At 45.3% G+C, this 20793-nt stretch overlaps 3 protein-coding genes and 1 long non-coding RNA gene across 10 annotated transcripts; 1 reads left to right on the top strand and 3 right to left on the bottom strand.

Annotated features, from left to right (window-relative positions):
* Window positions 1–557: 557 nt before the first annotated feature.
* Window positions 558–11653, bottom strand: LOC108152179 (ubiquitin carboxyl-terminal hydrolase 47). Of its 5 annotated transcripts, none has more exons than XM_017281310.2 (10): window positions 11413–11652; window positions 6856–7088; window positions 5067–6784; window positions 4614–5001; window positions 3624–4544; window positions 2597–3568; window positions 2414–2540; window positions 2280–2350; window positions 1248–1381; window positions 558–1183 (listed from the first exon to the last, which is right to left on the bottom strand). In XM_017281310.2, the coding sequence occupies exons 2-10, from the start codon at window positions 7042–7044 to the stop codon at window positions 973–975; spliced, it is 4731 nt and encodes a 1576-aa protein (XP_017136799.1). In that variant the 5' UTR covers window positions 7045–7088; window positions 11413–11652; the 3' UTR covers window positions 558–972. The 5 variants fall into 5 exon arrangements, with proteins under 5 accessions (XP_017136799.1, XP_017136800.1, XP_017136801.1 ...); XM_017281311.2 differs by having other exon boundaries at window positions 11441–11652; XM_017281312.2 differs by lacking the exon at window positions 11413–11652 and adding an exon at window positions 10327–10419.
* Window positions 11654–12570: 917 nt separating this feature from the next.
* Window positions 12571–14852, bottom strand: LOC108153452 (BTB/POZ domain-containing protein 9-like). 2 transcript variants are annotated; one of them, XM_017283473.2, is made up of 2 exons: window positions 14658–14852; window positions 12571–13844 (listed from the first exon to the last, which is right to left on the bottom strand). In XM_017283473.2, exon 2 carries the CDS (start codon window positions 13818–13820, stop codon window positions 12723–12725), a length of 1098 nt encoding a protein of 365 aa, XP_017138962.1. In that variant the 5' UTR covers window positions 13821–13844; window positions 14658–14852; the 3' UTR covers window positions 12571–12722. The 2 variants fall into 2 exon arrangements, with proteins under 2 accessions (XP_017138962.1, XP_017138961.1); XM_017283472.2 differs by having other exon boundaries at window positions 12571–13822; window positions 14658–14851.
* A 1147-nt stretch (window positions 14853–15999) lies between these two features.
* On the top strand, window positions 16000–20365 carry LOC108152925 (R3H and coiled-coil domain-containing protein 1). 2 transcript variants are annotated; one of them, XM_017282607.2, is made up of 10 exons: window positions 16000–16159; window positions 17047–17217; window positions 17284–17441; window positions 18253–18403; window positions 18582–19002; window positions 19068–19241; window positions 19304–19585; window positions 19651–19840; window positions 19922–20161; window positions 20231–20365. In XM_017282607.2, the coding sequence occupies exons 3-10, from the start codon at window positions 17408–17410 to the stop codon at window positions 20278–20280; spliced, it is 1542 nt and encodes a 513-aa protein (XP_017138096.1). In that variant the 5' UTR covers window positions 16000–16159; window positions 17047–17217; window positions 17284–17407; the 3' UTR covers window positions 20281–20365. The 2 variants fall into 2 exon arrangements, with proteins under 2 accessions (XP_017138096.1, XP_017138097.1); XM_017282608.2 differs by lacking the exon at window positions 16000–16159 and adding an exon at window positions 16874–16892.
* Window positions 17690–18597, bottom strand: LOC117186206. The gene is made up of 3 exons (XR_004471343.1): window positions 18505–18597; window positions 18161–18444; window positions 17690–18072 (listed from the first exon to the last, which is right to left on the bottom strand). It is a non-coding gene; the product is annotated as an uncharacterized LOC117186206 (long non-coding RNA).
* Window positions 20366–20793: the final 428 nt, after the last annotated feature.

The raw sequence follows: 20793 nt of genomic DNA, 5'->3' as shown, positions 1-20793 counted from the left end.
ACACACAAATTTTTCTGCATTTTAGCTTCGCCCACTGCCTGAAAATAATTATATTAAAGATATCAGATCGAAACTTACTGATGGATTCGGGGTGAAGGCAGGATTAGTAATGATCGAACGCATTAAAGGGGCATAAGTATATGTAGCTGTGATTTTACGAATACTTTGGATTCATGCAGGGCTCTAAATAATATCTATTTAATAATAGATATCTATTAAGAAGGTAATAAATTATCAAAATTCACTCAAAAACCTCTTTAGTGGAAAAAATTGTGAAATTCTTGCTTTACTTAGCTTCGACTATTTTGAAACTGTTAAAAATAAAGAGCTTCTGCTCTGCTGGTTCCATCCGGCTGTGACGAATACTAAATTCTAACGGACAGTCGCTGTTAAAACAGAGGAGAAAAGACGAAAAGTGACGAATTTCTATTTGTAAATTCTTCGTAAATTTTCCTTTTTCTTCCTGCTGCTGCAGCTTCTGATAAGATCAATGAAACTTTTTGTAAGTTTTTAGACTCCGATTTCAAGATTTCCTCCATTTCTCCATTGCGCAGTTGTTGCAGAATTAATGCACTCGAGGCTCTATTGTTTTTATTTGATACGATTTAATTTAGTTTTTTTGATGTTCACATTCACATTTTACAATTGTAATTTGGGTTTCTTGCATCTGGCGTTTTGTTTCGCGTTTTTAGTTTAAATTTTACACAGTCTCATCTTTGAACTCTTGTAATACGAAAGTTGCAAGAATAACTTCGTAACCTATGCCGCTTAGCCCAGCTCACGATCCGCCCACCCTCCGCCGACAAACAACAAAAGAAATACGAGTATGCTGATAATAGATTGAAGCAGGATGAGAGGAGAATCTTTGACTATAATAGGCTGTGTGGGATTTCATGGTCTGCCGTTTGCCTAGGAGCTTTCTATAGTTCTTCTGATCATCTACTATTGCAAGCGGCAGCTCCCCATGCAAGACTAATTATCAACATGCGCATCCATGGGTGCCGAGGCTGTGGCGTTGTTTGCCTTCTCCGACGAGTCCACGTAGATCTTGAGCGCTCGCTCGCGGCGCTGCGAGTAGCGTGTGGTAGTCACACAACCCAGACGATCCAGGCGAGCCTTCTCCCTCGCATCAATCTGGCGCCGCTCCTCCAGTGTCAGCTCTCGCACGGGTATGCTCTTATCTCTGTGAAGGGATATACAAATTAATGAGTGCTTTTCAGTGACTCTTCGTTTCTTGTTTTACTAACTTGTACAAGAAAATGCTGCCCGCCTGTGTGGTACTTAGCGGATACTTGTCCCTGGTTGTCGGCACCGAGTACCAGCTGGTGGACTCGTTTACACTGAGCGCTGATATGCTTGTGCAGGGGAAGTTACTGTTTACCTGCCGGAGAAGAAATCAAATTAATGCGTGAATTCAGTTCAGATGTGGTACTTGTGAAGTAGAGCCCTACATGAAAGGGCAACCGAATCGATTCGGTGGGATTCGGTATTCGCTTCGTTCAGTCCGTTAGAATCAGCGATTCAGCTTTCTCATAACTCATAATGGCTAAGGCCGCGGCTCTACATTTATATGTGTGTTGTTATCTCGCTCTTCTCCGCCAGAGGGCACACACTGTACGAGGTAGAGTGTGTGAGAGAAAGGGAATATGGGAATACGTGCGTAGCCACTGCAATTTCACTTGTTCCTTCTGACTAGATGGCCATTTTCTATGATTCTGTGTTTTCGGTTTTCTCGTATCTTCAAAATTCTGGATACCACAGATTTTCTTCCTTTGTGGGGGCGGAGTGAAATTTGTAAATACACTTGTAACAGTGTAATATTACAGGAGTTTCAATACAAAATTTGGTTGCTTTAGCTCTTATAGTCTCTGAGAACTAGGCGGCAAACAAGACGGACGGGCAGACAGACAGGGCTTTATCGACTCGGTTATTGATGCTGATCAAGAATATATACATATTTATCTTTTTGGGTCGAAAACGCTTCCTCCTGGGTGTTACAGACATTTACACTTTCTCTACAAATCGAATATACTCCTATACTCTTTAAGTATCGGGTAGAAAAACCGAATGTGCATAGCCGGAGGCACATGTCTCCTCAGAGACATGTGAACGAAACTTGCTGATATTAATCCGCGGTGCTCGGATTCGGCTTTTAATGATTCGGGGTGATTCGAATCTGCCTGAAGGCAGGATTCGTAATGATCGAACGCATTAAACAGGCATGAATATATCTGGGATTTTATGAATACTGTGCAGGACTTTAGTGTGGAGGGACCTACCTTCATGTAGCTCAATTTGTCGACTGCGATGCTGCTAATCTCCGACAACGATTGCCTTATCTCGCTGTCGTCTGCAAATGAAAGTAAACGTATAAGAACCCATCTCCTAGTAGCTTCCATCCCTTGGGACTTACTTTCCAAGGTGATTTCCTGGAATTTGCCAAACTCCAGCTTGCTCGGACACCAGCGCCTCACGAATATGGTAAGAGAATCATCCTTCGGCTGCGGATCGACACCCTCTTCGCACTCTTGCAGAATAAACTGAAATGAAATACAAATAATCACATATTCAATGAGAAAATCGCTCTGGAACTCACCTCCGTGGTGATTGTAGAGCTTATGTCGCTGAACAGGTGCTCATCGTTTGCCAGTATCTTGATGGAGCTGCGACCGCCCTTCAACCACATGCGACAATTGTCTACCGTGAGGGTGGAGTACTTGGTATCCATGCGATGCAGCTTCGCCACCAGTTCCTGCTTGGCCTGCTCAACTGTGGTGCTACCATTATATACCCACTCACAGGCGCAGGGCAGTCGCGAGGTTTCGTTGTCCACGTCGGCCAGTCGCAAGAACTGAATCTTCGCCTTGTACTCGTCAGACTGCAGTGTCTTGCCCAGCTCCACGGTCAGGGTCTCGCCCTCGGTGAGGTAGACCAGCGAGGTGGTTTGGCTGATAGAGACGTTGTTTTCATGCTTCCTCTGCAGCTTGAAGTAGGCGCTGGGCACCTGGATCAGCTGTTCGATGTGTTGCTTAAAGGCAGCCATCCGCATGTGGGTGCCTACCAGCAGTTTGTAGGCGCGGGTGGGTTTCCTCAGCTGTGCCTCGTCGTCGGACTGATGGCTCGAACTGGAGCTGCTAGTCACGTCCACGCACTCTACCTTGCAAGCATGAAAGAAGTGCGTTGTGCTCGTGGGCAGGAGGATGGGCTCCACGGCGTCTGCGGCCGTGTAGCTGCCATTGCAATAGGCGTGCACGCGCATCATGGCATCGTGGGAGGCGGCCTCATCCTCGGGACTAGACAATTGCGGTGAGTGGCTGGTGGAGCTCACTTGACTGTCGCCACCGCCGCGATTCGTTATGTTTTCGGCCTCCACCAGAGTGCGATCCCCATCGCTCAGGCTGCTGTCCTCCGAATTGGACTCTTGGCCATGGCTTGGCTGGTTCAGCGGCTCCAGCAAATCCCGCTTGTAACGCCGCCACTCAGAGTCATTGCAGGATAAATCCTGCCCGGAACCCACGCCATTCATCATGGCGGCATCCACAACATCCGCACCGCTGCTGGGAGGAGGCTGCAAATCGAAAGATTAGGGCTTCAGGCTTGAAAGAACTGAAAGAAGAACTCACCTCGAGGCGGCACTCGCTAATTGGCACGCCCAACATCTCGAGACTGGCGGCGTCTGTGTTGGGGACATTCAAATAGAAATATGTGATATATTTGAATTGGCTGTTGGCCAGATTCTGGAGCTGCTGCTGCGCATCAGGTGTGGGATGGGGATCGTATACGACAAAAGCCTTGGGTACAGCGCCGCGTACGGTGGAAAGCAGGAACTGCTGCTCGTTGATGTGCAGCCGCACGGCAATGGAGTGACGCAGAACGTCACTGGGCTCTCGTTCCCGCGCTGCTGAGTAAACCAGGAAGGGACCGTCCATGGCCATCGTCGATAGATCTACCATAAACACATACCAAGTGATGCCGTCTGGCTCGTACGTCTCGAATGTCTGATCCTCGGCCCGATACTCCAGCAGGAAGTCTAGATTGTAGTTTTGGGCGGCTCGCAGCTCTGTCAGCGCCGGATCGGTGTAGCTCTCCAGCGATTGGATTATCGTGTCCATGGCCGAATTGTAGGCCACCAGGCGACAGCGGGCAATGGGCGCAAATTGTTCGACATTCAACATCTCGTATGCGGAAGTCAGCACGAGATTGATGTCAAAGCTCTGGGACAGGTAGACCCGCGTGATCTTCATCTTCTTGAGCGAGGGATTGTAGAAGTAGACGCGTGGCTTGTACAGCTCCGGCAGCGCCAGATCGGTAACAGTGATGTGCCGTCCAATGCGTGCTACTCGCGTTTCCTCCTCCGAATGTAGCTTTGGCAGCAGCGTCTTGATATGCTCGGGGAAGTCTGCAGCTTTGGCGGTGTGCTCGTTCCGTTTGCCATCCACCTGTCGGTACATCAGCATGTAGGCATTGGTGCTAGAAGTGTAAGCGCTGGAGTAGTAGCTGCCATTTGGTCCGCCAAAGGAGCGTTGTATATCTTCCTGTGTGATCTGCTCCCAGAGTATAAATTACATTTAGGATGAGAGAAGAGACTAAAAGAGGGACAAATTTCGACTTACTGAGGACACATTTTGATCGTTGAAGCAGAACCATTCGTTGCTGTCAAAGTCCTTGATGTAGGCATAGTAATGACCTCCCGAGGCACTCCCCGAATGGATCATAATGGCAAAAAGCTCATACATATATGGTCCCGAGCCCTGCTTGGCACTTTTGCTGGTACTGCTGCTCATATCGATGCCCTCGTCCTCGTCATTTAGATCGTTCTCATGCTGGCTAGAGCTGGCTGTGGTCCCCACGCCGCTGCTCAGATTGTCATCCTCTATCGTGGAGCCGCTATCCGCTGTGCTGCAATCTTCCGCCGCTGTTCCGCCGTTCATTTGGTACTGTTCGCCGTTTGCAGTGCGATTGACAAACGTGTTCAGGTTGAGCGTCTGCGGGAAGGTCACTCTGCGATGGAAAGTAGATTCATTTACAACAACTGTTCCTACAACTATCCTCTGTTCGACGCTTACCTGTCGTTCAGCTTGATGCGGTTCATGGACGTGTAGTCAAAGTCGAAGCGTTTCAGGTGCAGTGTCAGGATGTAGGGGAAGGACTTGAAGTGCAGCCCCTTGTGGGCATCGCACTTCTTCTTGCACTTCTCGCAGAGATACTGATTGTTCCCATCGAGCGTTTCTGGCTGGACGAAGGCGCGCAGGGCCTCCTCAATGCTGCCGTAGGCAGAGTTGCTGCCAAACGGACGCACCGGCAGCGGTATGTCCAGGAAGGTGTCCTCGCGCGTCTTCTCCGTATTGCACTCCAAACATTTCACGTAGTCGTTCATCTTGCCCTCGTAGAGGTTCGAGATGAGATTCGCCTGCTTGGTGTTCTTGAACTTTTGCTCCAATGCATCGAACATGACACGGCACAGCTCCTGGATGTCGTGCTGTTGCCAGGCTTCCGTCGAGTCCCAGCCGAAGCTGCGCGTCAGATCCGTGGTCTCCACCGAGGACTTGGGCGATGTCTGGAGATTGAGGAACAGCTTCTGCAGCTGATATGGGATGTTTTTCGCCTCGTTGTCGTTGTCGAACTCCCATCGGTACAGGGCGTTCCTGAACTCTGGCGTCATGTAGAGCGCCTGCAGCAGACTGTTCAGGTAGCAGGTCATGGCCTGATTCACCAGTCCCACGTATCCCTTGGGGCCAGCAGTGGGTCGAGGCTCAGTCTCCGTGGTGGCCGATGCCACTAGATCTGCCGCCGTGGAGTTCATGCGCTGCCACGAGGGCAGCTCGTCGCCGCCGTACTTGCGTCGATAGAACTTGGACAGACCCGAAACTTCGCCTGCATCTTCGCCACCGGCTGCCTGGTCACCCTCACCGACTGACCCCTCACCATCGCCGACTGCTGGTCCAAAGTCATAGCCGGCTCCCATCAGTGTGGGACTGGCCGAGGCGCCCAGGGCCAGGTCATCGTCCGACAGTGGTTCTGCATCCGAGACGGGACTCACGTTGAACAGTTCCGAGGGCAGATCGTCGACGGGCGACATCAGATCGTGTGTCACCGCCTTGTTTAGCTCGTCCATGGGCAGGTCGTAGCAGGCATCGCTAGTAGTTTTCTCCTTCTCCTTGAAAACTAGTTTGGCATGGACCGGACTGACGTCAGAACTTTCTTCTGGCCTGACATCAATAGCGTCCTCTGAATTGACCTCAGCTATGGTCTTTGACCTGTCCTCTGAGCTGCCCCCTGGCCTTGGCTTGCCCTCTGAGTTGCTACTTGCCTTTATACTATCCTCTGAGCTGCTTCCGGCCTTTGGCTTGTCCTCTGAGCAGCCTCCTGTCTTTGGACTTTTCTCTGAGCTGCTGCTGGGCTTTGGCTTCTCCTCTGCGGTGCCGCCTGCCTTTGGACTCTCTTCTGAGTTTGCCCCTGCCTTAGGGCTGGAAGCAGAGTCCTCGCTCGTTGCCTTTGTCTTTCTCGGTGACGATGAGCCCGATGATGACTTCTTTTTTGTCTTCTCGCCCACCTTTTTCTTCTTCTCGCCAGTGGCTGATGTCTTGGACTTCTGATCGCTGGACTTGGTGGTTGGGTCCTTGGGGCTGACCCCCACCTGAGCCTTCTTCATGGGCAGCTCGAAGCGCTTGGTCACATCACCATCCCAGCTGCCGGAGGGTAGCAGTACCAGATGATTCTTCTGCTGTCGCTCAAAGCCGTTCACATCGTACAGCAGCTGAGTGTCCAATGCGTTTAAGTGGACCTTTTGGGGGAGCAGAAAGAGAGGTAGATTAGCAGGCGTTTTGGGGCAGCTATGGGAAGGTGGGGACTCACCAGATCCTTGCCCTCGTGGGGCTGTAGAATAAGCTCAAACTTTCCGCAGGGAAACTGGGTGCCAATCAGTTCTATGACCCGCTGGACTGTAAAATGCGGCCGCACCACCACATTGATCTTCTTTTCCTCCGAGCCTGGGGTCTGGTCGAAGACAGAAACGGTGCACTGCTCGATCTCCTTGTCTGTCATCTCGTGGCTCCTGGATGTTTTCAAGCCAAAAGCTGGGAAAAGTCCTGCGGGCGCAAACGAGTATAGAGAGAGAGGGCAAGAGTGAGGGAATTTTGAAATGTATTTTTTTTGTGTAAGTTAAGTTAAATGAAATCTAAGGAGTTGTCATTTTACTCAATTGTCGTGTGCCAACCCCTGACAAGTTGCTGGTCATGACGATGACGAGCCTTCTGCTGCTGAACGTAAATAAGGAAGAGAAGGCTACGAAATGCTACGAAATTTTCTTGTTTTCGACCTCAATCGAAAAGAAATCAAAAGAAAGCAACAGAACCAAGAAAACTCTCCGCCTTCAGCAACATCATCATCCTCCTCCTCCATCCATCCCCATCCACTGACGTGCTTGGGTGTACGCTTTTCGCGCCTTATTTGTACGCGACGCGCCAGTTGTTGCCACCACATATATAACCCACCGTCCACCACCCAGGCCTTCCAAAATCGACATTATGACTAACGCGCAGCGGAATTTCATAAACAATCAGAGGCCAGACCCGTTGCTGGATGGCTGACTGGCTGGCTCCGGAGGACGGCCTGAGGAACGGATTATTCCGGAACGTCGTCGTCACTCTTCTTCTTCTGCCTTCATTTTTCGACTAACGTCATCATAATTGCCACGGGAGAATGCATAAATTTCATGGCAAATGTCATTCCACGTTCGCTTCTTTGTTGGTCAGAAAAGAACAGAAGAGAACAGAACAGCCTGTGGCGCTGCGGCAGTGCGGCCCTCCCCCCCGACATTGTAACGGAAGTTGTACCAATATTTTGGTCGAATATTGCGGCAATGCGCAAATTGCCTCCTGGCAGTGGTAGTGTGGGCGGCCAGCAGGGGGTGTGTTTTCTCGAATATACATATGTAAGTGCATCTGTGCTTATAAATTACTTATTTATACTATAACTAATAATTGTAAAATTATGATAAATCTAGAAAAAGCAGATAGGCAGATTCCTAACGTTAATTAACGTAGTTATCGGTAATCAGCAATTATCGATGAACGCGGATATAACGGATATATTTGCAGCGCACTTCATAGATCATTTTCGGTGATTTAAATTATTCAACATCTAATTAGAAAAGTCAAAAGTACTTTGCTTTGAATATTTGCAATGTTTTTCCAATTTCGATACACAAAAATAGCCACAAACATCGCAGCAGGCTAGAGAGAGATGAGATGCAAGTGGATGCACGCCAATCGGCAATATAAATGTGCTGCTATTTCAAACACATGTTGGATGTTGGATGGTCCAAAACACGACATATAGACGAGACGAGGGAGAGAGTGAGATGGGGATCAAAAAAATGCTAATATACCGTCGAGCAGCAGCAGAAATCAAAATAAAGAAAAAATCGTGCTGCTAAAAATAAAATCAAGCGGCGACAGCGACAACGACAAATCGAAATGGACGGAAAAAGCAACCAAGTCGAGAGAAAACGAGGGGGAACGTTGTGAGTTGCTGCGGACACCGCAACTCTACAGTTATACCCGATACTAAGTCAGTATGGCTCTCCTCCGGCAGACGCCGCTAATATTGAACGACACGACAAAGAGTGCGTGCGAGAGAGACAGAAAATCAGTCTGAGCGTGACGTCGGGGGCTGCGTAGCCAGTGCAAATTGATTTGTTCCTTTTGGCTATAAAAATGATCTGATCTGATCCAGATTCAGCAATCTGATAGATATGATTATCATTATCTATGATTCTGCGTTTTTAGTTTTCTCGTATCCTCAATATTGTGGATGCAACAGATTTTCGTCCTTTGTGGGGGCGGAAGGGGGTGGGGCGAAATTTTGAGATATACGTTTTAAAGTGAGATCTAACAGGAGTGCGGATACCAAATTTGGTTACTCTAGCCTTAATAGTCTCTGAGATTTGTGAATATCCCCAGATTTTCATCCTTTGCGGGGGCGAAAGGGGGTGTGGCGAAATTTTGAAACAAACTCGTCTCGGTCCGATATATAAGGAGTGTGGATACCAAATTTGGTTGCTCTAGCTTTTATAGTCTCTGAGATCTAGGCGCTAATGTTTTACTCTAAGCAAAGCCGGCTATGCTACGTGTGTGTTAGAGAGAGACAGGGCGAGAAAAAATTAAATTGTTTTCTTGATGCTGGCTATAATAATAATACGATCTTATTCAAATTCTGCAGTCTAAAAGATATGGTCATTCTCTACGATTCTCGTATCTTTAAAATTGTGGATGCCACAGATTTTCGTCCTTTGTGGGGGCGGAAGTGGGCGGGGCGAAGTTTTGAAATATTTTTGTAGCAGTGACATATCACAGAAGTCTGGATCCAAAACATCGTTGCTCTAGCTCTTATAGTCTTTGAGCACTAGGCGCTAATAGGGACGGACAGACGGACGGACGGACAGACGGACAGACAGACATGGCTCAATCGACTCGGCTATTGATGCTGATCAAGAATATATATACTTTATGGGGTCGGAAACGATTCCTTCTGGACGTTACACACATCCACTTTTACCACAAATCTAATATACCCCAATATTCATTTTGAGTATCGGGTATAAAAAGAAGCAAGCAGCAAAAATATTCAAAGCAACCGTTGGGAGCGTTTTGAATACGCGTATAGCTGGCTATTTGTAAATGCGAAGGTTCTTGAGACAGACAGAGAGAGAGAGAGAGATCTGCATATCGTACGCCCATCAATCAGAATGGGTTCGAATTTTCAACACTTTTTGGCCGCCCTCTCAGCATTATTTACACGATGACGATGATCTTTCGGCAATGTTTTTTTTTTAATTTGTTTTGAGAATTACAGAAAACGATATCGCGACTTATCTATTCGAAAACACGAATACGGTCTATACGGATGAAAACAGGAAAGCGTGGTATGCTTTGCATATATATATGTATTTGTGCTATTTTTGAAACTATTTTGGTACTGTGAAATCTTTTGGGGCTTGTGGGGTCTAACACGTCTACACAAACAGTACTAGTACTATGGGGCATGCTGAACGAACAGAGATATGCCATCTTTGCCGGAAATCGTTGCTATGTTGCAGCAGTATGTATTGCTTGCAATCCAACAAGTCATATGCATATTGGAGAATAAAAAAACTATTCCGCACTGCGCTCCGTTCCCATTACGAAAGCACCCTACAGATTGGCCCTATTCTTAGAACGATTCCTCGTTGTATTTAGAAACTTCAGTTGGGAGCGAACAGATACTATACATGCGTATATGTATGCACAAATCTTCTATCCGATTATATGTACACTCGATGTTTACCGTCTGATTGCTCCGAGATCTTTCCGAACTAAAAACCGCCGTCAACGCACGACATCGTTCACGCGTGTACTGGCCGATTTCAAAGATATCTTTTCTATCTATGCCCAACACCACGATCCGGCGCACCACAGTTCGGCAGTTCAGTTCCGACGCTGATTGTTCGCGAATAGCCGCCCATTCGAGTGCGCTACGATTCCTACGAGCCCTGCACTGGATGGATGGATGGAAGCCTGCGATGCATCATCATAACTCCATATATACATACCATTTATAGCACGAGCACTCACAAACTATATTGATAACGATTATCGCACAAAACAAATGACTGAAATGGGATGGTGGGTCGCGTTCGGGTAGTTCCCTTGGAGACTGCAAAAGCCCCAACCCGGGGCGGATTACTCAATGAATATAGTCGATGGATGTTGGATGGGACTGTGTGAGCACAGCGATGAATTTTTAGCGAAAGTGCTATTAATGTTTATATTGTAGATGCGCTCTCGATTGCCTCTCTCTCTCTCTCTATCTCGTCTGTATCCGTAGGAATGAATGACTATTTTTATTAGGCTGCAGCTGCAATTGCTGTTGACGGCGGCACTGGTGGAGGCAACGGCATCCTTTCTACGTGCCGCAACTAGCGCCATGACTAAGAGGAACTGACCATGCCGGCGGGGCGGCAATTGTTACATACGTCTAGAGTGGGAGGTGGGGCTAAAACAGAAGCAAATGCAGAGGCTGAATGCTTTCTTTTTATATGAAAACTTGGACGAATTTCGTTTTGCGCAATACTTGGGCGGGGAGGAGAGGTGTCCGCCGCCACCCAGTGGGTGGGCCGATCGGTCAAGGTTTTGCTTCGGAACGTGACACGCAGCATATGTGTATGCCTGTGTGTGCGTGTGTGGGGACTGTGTTAGCGGTTTTGCCAGTGCATTTGTGTGTTGTTTTGGCCAAAAACAAGTACAATTTTTGCGTCCTTCGATTTCGCAAAGATTCCATCGGAATGGGCGTCCATATGCCGAAAAAGTGTCTGCCTACACCGATGCCGCCTCTGTTCGAGTGTTGTATTTTCTATCTGTATGTGTGCCTCACCTCCTTCTTCTTCTGCGGCTCCACTCACCTCAACTACAAGTGTGAAAATACTGCAGTGTTTATGCGGTGTGTGTGTGTGGGGGAGAGGGTGCGGCAGTCCGTGCGGCTGTACGGCTTGTTCCTGGCGTACAATGGTGTCATCCAAATGGTGTACTATCTAAATTTGGTTAAAATGAAACTCGACTCGACATTTTTAAAATTGTTTTTTGTTGTTCGTTCGGCTGCGGCTGCTGTTCAGTGTGACCGCGGATTCATCGATAAGACATACGGTCTGACCCTCAAAAATATACCAAAATATACCGTCTCATTTTCAAAATATACCGTAGATATACTGACGAATTATTCAAGTTCCTCGTTTTTGATATTCCGTCGTATATTACTAGCTGGATAGAGCCCTCAGCCCTGCCCACATAATTGTATCCCATTGATAAATGAATTTTCCACAAGATATTCTACTTTTAAGTACTCGTTTTATTGTAATGTGTGTATAAAACAAGGTTTAAGCAAAAAGTTGAGCAAAAAACAGTGACATTTTGCTTACCTGTTGCTTGTCAACCGGAGTATTTTCAAACTTGACTGCTGTTTCATCAACGCGATAGGCAGATGCTAGCAACTTCGCCATAAGAGCAGGAGGTGCTTCAGGGAATATATTGGTGGACTTTCGCTTTTCCATAACCATGTAGAATGCGTTTCAGTGTTGCCATCGGGCTTGACTTCTTCTGTGCTTATTTGTTTTAGTTTCGTTTCCTTGTCCGCGTACTTTGCAAAGGCGTAGAAGGTTACCGGAAAAAATAACTTTCCTATTCTGTCAATGGTCGAGAATTAGCCAAAAATGTGTCATACATGTGTTGGTACTTATACTTACATGGTTTCAGCATGAAAAGGCTAAAACTCTTAGGCAGACAGGTGACGAAAAACGGGATTTACGATGCCATTTGCCCGAGATATACATATGCAGCTCTTCCAAGGTTTGGGAGTTGTCCGGAAACGTACCAGCATTAATTTGAGTATGCTTAGGTATACATACATGGCAATAGAATGATTCCCCGATTTCGAAATTTCACGAGAATCAATGAGCTTTTTACGATTATTATGGCCCACAAATAGTGTAGAAAGATTTTGTGCTATTATTAAAACGATAAAAAGGCTGACGTTACGTATGTTTTCTGTAGTCTTATAAATTTGATTTTTTCTGCTGATAAAATAAACTCTACTGAAACAAACCAAGAACCGATTCCAGTTGGATCCTTGATTAAAATTAAAAACAGGAAAGTCAGAAAGACTTTGAATGCACTGCATTTAGTTCACATCTAGATACTCCAGTACATGGCACTTAAATTAGTACTTGAATATGTTTCTGCTTTCACGATCCGAATGTAGCGAACAGTACGCTCCGTGAAGCTGATTTGCGGACCAAGTGAGGTGGATTTTATTCCGACAGTTCCCACACGATCCCAGTGAGTTCGATCGCATGATACCTCCACGTGGCATGAAAATTCTTTTAAACTACAAGCAGTTATTTGAATAGAGTTGATTACGAAGAAGTTGCTCAGCACAAAAAGTTGCTCATTTTGGTTGTCAGTGTTATGGCCGACATTATACTTTTGGCTTGCCACATTCTCCCCCGGCAACACGATTATGCGGTAGGGCAGATTCTCTCCAGTGTTCAATTGATCAATGGCATCGAATATTTTGTCCGACTCGAATATGCCAGAGGGACGCACCACATGCAGCAGATCATCGATACTCATAAGGGGGAGACGTACAAGGCAGAGCATCGTCTTGATATCTTCGCTCGGATTATTTTCCTTCCATTTGCATACAGACCGAAAGATTTCCACTTCGGGGGCACAGAAGCTGTCTCGTCGCAGGACTTCCTCAAGTGATTCCTTGGACAGTAGCTGGAAGGATTCGTGTTTTAGTAGGGCGACCACATTGCGATCCATATACTTGAGGCATTCTTTGGTCAGTTCGTTCAGATAGCATCGGCGCGCTGCATCCAGGATCACACCCACATTGCTGAGGCTCAGATTATTCTGGAGATGTATGGCTATGACCGTCTCAACGTATTTCAACCCGTAAAGATGGCCCAAATCTAGCACATCGACTATCTGAGCCACGTTTAGTGTGGAAGTAGGTATGTTGCCCGAATAAAGGTACTCGAGGATTATCTTGAAAGCCTCAAGCGTCACCTCCAGCCGAATTTCCCGCTCTTTCGACTCTGCCATGTGCCCGTAGAGCAGGGCGTCGAAGTACTCACAGCGAGCTGCCAGAATGTTGCGGTGACCCGGCAAACGCTGATCCTCCACCAAGAACATCACGTCCGAGTAGAGCTCGTTCATGCAGAGACGACTCATGTCCGATACGAAGCCGAGGGCATTCTTTTCTTTGGTGCTCATTTTCTGCATCTCTGTGTGTGGAATGGAGGATATCTATATTTGTATTATTTATGTTCTTTAAAGTTACTTTATTTCGAAAGGCAAGCAATATTTAAATGCTGAATTTTTTTCGTGAACTAATTTTTGCACAAATATCAACTTTTGTTGAACGAATTTTGTAATTATATTTTTTTGTTGATAAAACACCGAACTATTTAAAATACTTTAGGTTCCTTAGTTTTGCAAATCTATTAACTATAAAATAGAAATAATAATGAAAATTAAGCCCGGAAGGGTTCATAAACCACTTTAAAAATCGCGTTGCACAAATATCAATTTTACTGAGGTAATTGCACTACGATACCAAACGCAATGATTGATTGAAAATAAGGGACTGTTTTGAAAATTAAATTTCATTCGATTCTGCTTAGTCCTCAGCCTGCTGTGAGATCTGAGAAAAAAGAACGGAGTCAGCCAAAGCGTGGTCCGGCTAAGAATGACAATGCATACAATATGCACTTTATCGCTTGTTTTGCTTTTGTTCATAACATGGTATAGTCATCTGAGTTAGTGGCCGGAGAAACGGCATAACGGAGAGATCTGTAATATGACCATACCCAGTAATTACTGTACTCTTCACTTGGCTCTGTTTTTGTGTGTGTAGTTCAGCACATGTGCATGCATATGTTCATGTTAAGATTTTTGAGGTTTTCTTTTATTCTGAATATGTACAGACATTTTCGTCTTCTCTGTTTAAGATCAAGATCAGCTTCTGGCCGATGTTGTTTAGACGGCTCCGCATTTAAAAGCTGGCATTGGTAAAAGTTTAGCTTTCGCTTGCAGGCGCAGTTTATTCAGTGCTCTTACCAATTATGGCCAGGATAATGCTATTTCTCAAGAAACCCGTATGCTTAATATAAATTAAGTAATACGTTTAGGCTGACTTTTATCCACAAATGTTTCCTATTTTAGGTTTTTTTTAATGTTTTTAAAGCCGATCAGATGTTGGCTCCATGCGTATTTGCAAGCTTGATCGATGGTGTCGATTGGTACAATATGGGTACTCTTAAATAAAAGTCGCGGGCTCTATTAATTATTGTAAAAATCATTTTTGTATATAGAAATCTAATGCGTGCATTCCAGTTATTTCATTATCTTCCAGGAATCATGTAAATTGTTGAATAATTCGCAAGATAGTGACCTAACCGTTTGCGTTTCAAAGAAGTGACAGTGGAAAGAATAAAATCGATATTACTATGGATTCTGTTGCAGAAAAAAGTTCTAACTGTATATATATCCGTTTAGGGTATATTATATCCTAATCGACATATTTAAACGTCGAAATTGAGTTCAAGGTATATTTACGTTATATCGGTATATAATGGTATATTAAATCAATTTGATATATTCGATTTCATTTTTAAAGGTATATTAAAGAACATAGGGTACAGAAACTTTCACACACAAATTTTTTTCCTGAATCACAACAAACAAAAGAAATTAGTCTGTTTTAAAGCTGTCTCAACGAAAGTTTGAAACTGGACGCATATATCACTCTCGCTCTCACACACAAACTTTTACCACAGGATTGTGTTTGTTTTTGCAGCTAGTCCAGTTTCAAAATCGAATGTCAAATGTATATGTCAAATATGTAGTTCATATGTACTAAATATGTAGTTACCGTGTAGTTACCATCTACATAATGGTCATTTTGTTGACCTTTTCTATTTGAACCTTATTTTACAAACCATCAAATATAAACGAACACTTCAAATAAGGCAGTCATATAGAAAATTGATTCATCAGTCGGATAAAATTTTTTTCAGGTCTGAGGGACCTAGCTAGCAAGTAACATTAAACCGAATATTAAAACGATCAGAATGATTAACCCATTGTAGACCAGTTGGTATTACATTCCAAGAAAATAATTAAACTTGACGAATGTTAGTAAAGTTGAGGTGAAAGATATCGTTTTAACTTTGCTGTAAGTAACGAGGAAGAATATGATGGATCTACAAGGAGAATGTACAAGCAGTACTTTTTTCCCCGGTTTAACTCAAGTAGTTCACCTGTTTCAATAGAGGGGGCTTAAGTGGGCTAAATTCGTTCACTCATTCACATATTTTATCGTTTAATCCGCGGTCACACTAATATTCTAACTGTATATATATGTATATATATATATAATTATATATATATATATATGTATTTTTAACGCGCTGGCGACGTAGGGTCGCATATTTATCAAAAAAACTGGAGAACGGCGAGCGATCGGCATTCGCAGCTAGCTTAAGCTTGATTGACCAGGAATTTGTTTATAATGTTGGTTGTGACATAGAATTATTTGTGCAGAAACGGCTGAGCAGTGGGTAAGAAACCAATCTAGAATCTTTGCCACGAGAATGTTAGTGCGTGAGTGTGAGTGCGTGCGAACGACTGTGTGTATGTGTGAAGTACTAGCTAGCAGCTGGTGTGGCGCGGCAGCCTCAACAATAAAAACAACAACAACAAAAGCTTTGTGTAACCGGGTTTCCACCTAAAAAAAAACAAGAGGAATTGCAACGCGGAAATATGTAACCAAAAAACAAAACAACAGCAACAAAAGCAACGAGAAGATGCAATGTAGTACGAGTTTTGTGGGCCTTTCGTGCAGATATTACCAGTTTTGCAAATGCCACACAATTTCGAGTTTTCCCAGCTGCCACAGCAACAACACAAACCCCAACAGCAGCAGCACAGCTCTCTAGCAGATTTTCCGCATTGCAGTTGCGTCGACGCCGACGTCGACTGAATGGGGACCGCCTAACACCGTTTCTTGTGCTTTGGCATGCAATACGCGTTTAATAAACAATTAATCGCCATGCAATAAACAACAGACAGTGAAGCGCCGCAACAGCAACAGCATAGATATATGAATATAATATATTACATTTCGCCGCTTCGGTCATGTTACGGTATTGCATAATAATTTACAAGTCGCGCTTAGGTTTTTGAGAGCTTGCGTGCTTCTTGACGGGTCTTCTTCTCGGCCCGAAGCAACCTGTTAGCGGATGGGGCTCGCACTCTTCCCCTCTTTCGAGCGTGTTTGCCTCCCGATATTAGGTATAAAGATGTGTGTGTGTGTAAGTGTGAGTGCCAGAATGTTTCGTAAAGTGAATTCAAGTTGTTGGAGCTCTCTCGCTCCCGCATACATGAAATCGATACTGAATTTGCTCTCCTCTCTCATTACACTGGCCCCGTTCTACTCTCTTTGTAGTGTTCTGCTCTTTCCACCTGTGGGCAATTATCGCCGCTATCTCATCCATCAAACATGTGAGAACTACAAACACCAGTACGATCTTTTCACATTCTCGGTGGGGCAAGGGCCGCAGCGACGCACTGTGCTTTGTTTTCGCAATCAGCTCCTCGATCCGCACGGCTTTGAGGCGTGAGTAGACTTTTTGTTGCGAACGACGTAGTGAACTTGAAACTAAGAAATATAATAAATTGACAGACGAAAGCAGCAGCTGAATCAGCCAATCAGGAGTTGGCGGAGCAACGGACATAACGGCAAAGGCAGCAACAGCATCAGCAGTAGTAGTGCGAACAGGAGAAACACCCTAACTGAGCCCTGTAAAATGGGCGTGAAGAAGCATATCAGCGAGACACCTTGTAAGTAACGCTATCCCCATTTTTGGTGGGTGCCGTTTGGGGTATATGCATTTAGCAAGCTGCCAAACTGCTTGCAAATACACAAGAAAATACGAATTAAAGACAAAGCGTAGGCGAACCAAAGCAAAAGCAACAACAAATTAATAAGTATTTTGTCTTTACGCCGACGCAAGGTATACCTTTTAACATATCTAATACTCCAGTTATGAAATTTACTTGATAATTCCAATAATTAATTACTCGAATTTTATGGTAAAAGATATTAGTTATTTAAAAAATTCCCATTTTACATGTTTTCTTGGGCTCAGAGTATTCAATATTATGTTGCTTCTAATAAAAAAATGCAACTTTCCCTCCAGCTAGGGTATCCCAATTACATATGTATTTAACTAAAAATAACCAAATGCTAGCCAAACGACGTCGAAAACGACGCTGTACGAAGGCAGCGCAGCGGGTCACGCAGCTCATTCAAGGTCGCCCTCTTTCTCAAGTAGATTTTTGGTGCTGTTGCATCATTAACAGACGCTCGTTCGGTCGCTCAGCTGAGCGGCTGGCTGCGCACGCTCACTTGTTGCGATGTCTCTCTCTCTCTCTCTCTTTCTCTCTCACTATAGTGTTGACATTCACGAAGCTGGGCGCAAACAGCGAGAGAGGGAAAATTGGGTCAACATTAGTGAATTTAGTTTTTAATTTATTTTATGCCAAATTCGTTGCTTCACCTTTGGTTTTTGTGATTGCTTGTTTGCCAACTCTTCTGCTTTCCTCACTCATCCTCTGATTATCTCTTATCTCTCTCTCTCCTCTCCCGCAGTAAGCAAATCGAACTCTGTGGACTTGTATAGACCGCCAGCACTTAGGAAGAACAGCAGCAGCGAAGAGACAGCTGCATCGAACGAAACGCCAGCAGAGACAGCTGCAGGAACAGAAACATCGAATTCTACTTCCAAAGAATCACCGAGCAGGTGGATAATCTCACTTTTATATGTTAGTTGTACAGCCGAACCTATGCATGAGGAAAAAATGTTACTTTGATCATTATATGTGTTAAGAGGTTTCACTGTACAATTGACGAAATTCTTTTGTATACTAATCGATTAGCCGTTCATTTTATCGCCTCTGTTTTGGCTTTCTGCTTCTTAGAGAGCAACAGTCCACTCGACGTGAACGCCGCCCCGACCGAGCTGTATATGTGCCAAGGGCACGACGCAGTCAAACTACACCACCGACAACCACAACAACCAGCAGCTCAGCGACAGCGACATCAGCAGCAACTAAAACGACTGCGGCGCCAAGCGCATTACCAGTGGAAGCAGCGCCAGTTGCAGAAGCAAAAGTAAACCCGTCCAAACCAGACGACGGCAACAGTCAGCTGAAGCTCACGAAGAAACCCAAGTCGCATCGGGAGCGTAAGGAACGTAGCAAGAAATTGATATCGGCAACGGAAAAACTCACTGAAACAGAGGCGGAGGCAGCTACGGTGCTTGTGATATCGGGCAGCGGGACTGAAGTGAGAACTGAAAACGAATCGAACCAAGACAGCACCGGCAACTGTGATAAGGAGGTGAGTGTTGCAAGAATGGAGTAGAAGTCATTGCACCGCTAACCATTTCACGTCTCCACACACAGATCATGAACAGCGGCCAGCGTACAAAGCCCGTCAGTGGTAGCAAAGCCAACAGCAATGGAAAACAGCACCCGCCGCCATTGCGAATCGAGGATGTGGCGGCATCCAGGACCAACAATGCAGAGGAAGCTGCCAAATGTGATAATGATGAGCGCGAGCTGCAGCGAGCCTCGAAGGTAAGTCGATCTCCGAGAGTAAAGTCTGAACCCCTCGAATATCTGTCGACGTACTTGTGCAGGAAATCAATCGCAGCAATCGACGCATCATGAAACAAACCTTTGTTTCGGATGTGCTGGAGATACCCGAGAAGATCGAGATGGTCTCCAAGGCAGCCACTCGGGCAACAGCGACAGCAAAACCACCTGGAGGCAGCACCACCGAAGATGACGATGAGGAAGAAGAGGATGACTGGGAGAATATGTTTGATGAGAGCGGCGACTGTCTGGATCCGAAGATTCTCCAAGAACTGAACGATTCTGTGGGCAAGTGCAAAATAGAGCTGCCCAAGATGGACTACACCGTGAGTAGAGTTAAACCTTTCCCGGAATCCATTTATATTCTGAAACGTGGATTTGGTCCCGCCAGGTGTTTCACATCAAGCAGTCCCTGCTAAACGACGAGGAGTTCCCTCACGTGCTGGAGGTGTCCAATTTTCCAGTGGAGTTCAAAACGCCCGACCTGCTCATGCTCTTCTCGCAGTACAAAGGCAGTGGCTTCGATATAAAATGGGTAGATGATACCCACGCTTTGGCTGTGTTTAGCAGTTCCCGCATTGGTGGGTATTTGAAATGCTCTTTTCCCAATTCAAGATTCTATGTAACATTCTATGCAATCTGTCCATTCATTCTCTGCACAGCTGCTGAGGTGTTAACAATGGGACATCCATTTGTGAAATTAAAGCCGCTGGCCGAGGCCACACTCGAATCGCGAGTCAAGGCCAAGAAGGCCGGTGCCGTCTCACTGCAACCATATCGCCAGCGTCCGGAGACATGCACGGCCTTGGCCCGACGTCTAGTATCCGGAGCCTTGGGAGTGAAACTGGCAACAGCGCCGGAGGAGCGTGAGAACGAGAGGCGTGTTCTACGTGAAGCCAAAGGTGGGTTCGCGCGTTAACAAGTGCCCGCCGAGTGATGGTCTCATCCAATCTGTGTTTATTCCATTGCAGAACGTAAACTTTTAGCTGCCAAACAGCGCGATGAGGTCTGGGAGAGCTAGGCCAGGGTGCTGAGAAGCACGGTGCATTTTTTCTCACATGCGCAACGCATGCTCCAATCAGCGATAAGAATAACACTGCAACAAATACCAGCAACCAACCAACCATCACCAACCATAACTCCCACAAAAAGTTGCTCAATCAAAGGTTTAGCAATATTAGAGTAATATCGACAAGCTCAGCAATAATGTACTTTTAATGATCGCTTTTTGTGCAATTAATTCAGATTTTTGCTCAATTTGTTGTAGTTTGTAGTTTGTGCCCATAACGCATGATGTATCGTCTAGATCTTAAGAGAGATACATACATATATTATATATTTATTGGTCGTAGCAAGTAAAAAATGCATAGAAACATGTGCTGTTTTAACTCCAGGCATACACTTTAATTTATAAGCGCAGCAATTTATATAAATATATTTTAATAAAGTTTATATCTTGTAAGTACAATAAAAATTAACTATTCAATTATATTTAATTGCAATTGATGGAATATATCCACCAACCTACACTGCT

This window comes from Drosophila miranda, chromosome XR (assembly GCF_003369915.1).
Source record: "Drosophila miranda strain MSH22 chromosome XR, D.miranda_PacBio2.1, whole genome shotgun sequence".
Classification (NCBI taxonomy): Eukaryota; Metazoa; Arthropoda; class Insecta; order Diptera; family Drosophilidae; genus Drosophila; species Drosophila miranda.
This window is presented reverse-complemented; position numbering and strand designations above follow the sequence as displayed.

What these genes read in the sequence shown, in the direction of transcription:
- LOC108153452 (XM_017283473.2), bottom strand. Translation starts at nt 13,820, where the DNA reads ATGCAGAAAATGAGCACCAAAGAAAAGAATGCCCTCGGCTTCGTATCG.
- LOC108152179 (XM_017281310.2), bottom strand. Translation starts at nt 7,044, where the DNA reads ATGACAGACAAGGAGATCGAGCAGTGCACCGTTTCTGTCTTCGACCAG. An exon ending in ACGATCAAAATGTGTCCTCA is followed by an intron (nt 4,545 to 4,613) that starts GTAAGTCGAAAT and finishes CTCTGGGAGCAG; the next exon opens with ATCACACAGGAAGATATACA. An exon ending in TTAGCGAGTGCCGCCTCGAG is followed by an intron (nt 3,569 to 3,623) that starts GTGAGTTCTTCT and finishes TTCGATTTGCAG; the next exon opens with CCTCCTCCCAGCAGCGGTGC.
- LOC108152925 (XM_017282607.2), top strand. Translation starts at nt 17,408, where the DNA reads ATGGGCGTGAAGAAGCATATCAGCGAGACACCTT. An exon ending in GCATATCAGCGAGACACCTT is followed by an intron (nt 17,442 to 18,252) that starts GTAAGTAACGCT and finishes CCTCTCCCGCAG; the next exon opens with TAAGCAAATCGAACTCTGTG. An exon ending in TGTTCTACGTGAAGCCAAAG is followed by an intron (nt 20,162 to 20,230) that starts GTGGGTTCGCGC and finishes ATTCCATTGCAG; the next exon opens with AACGTAAACTTTTAGCTGCC.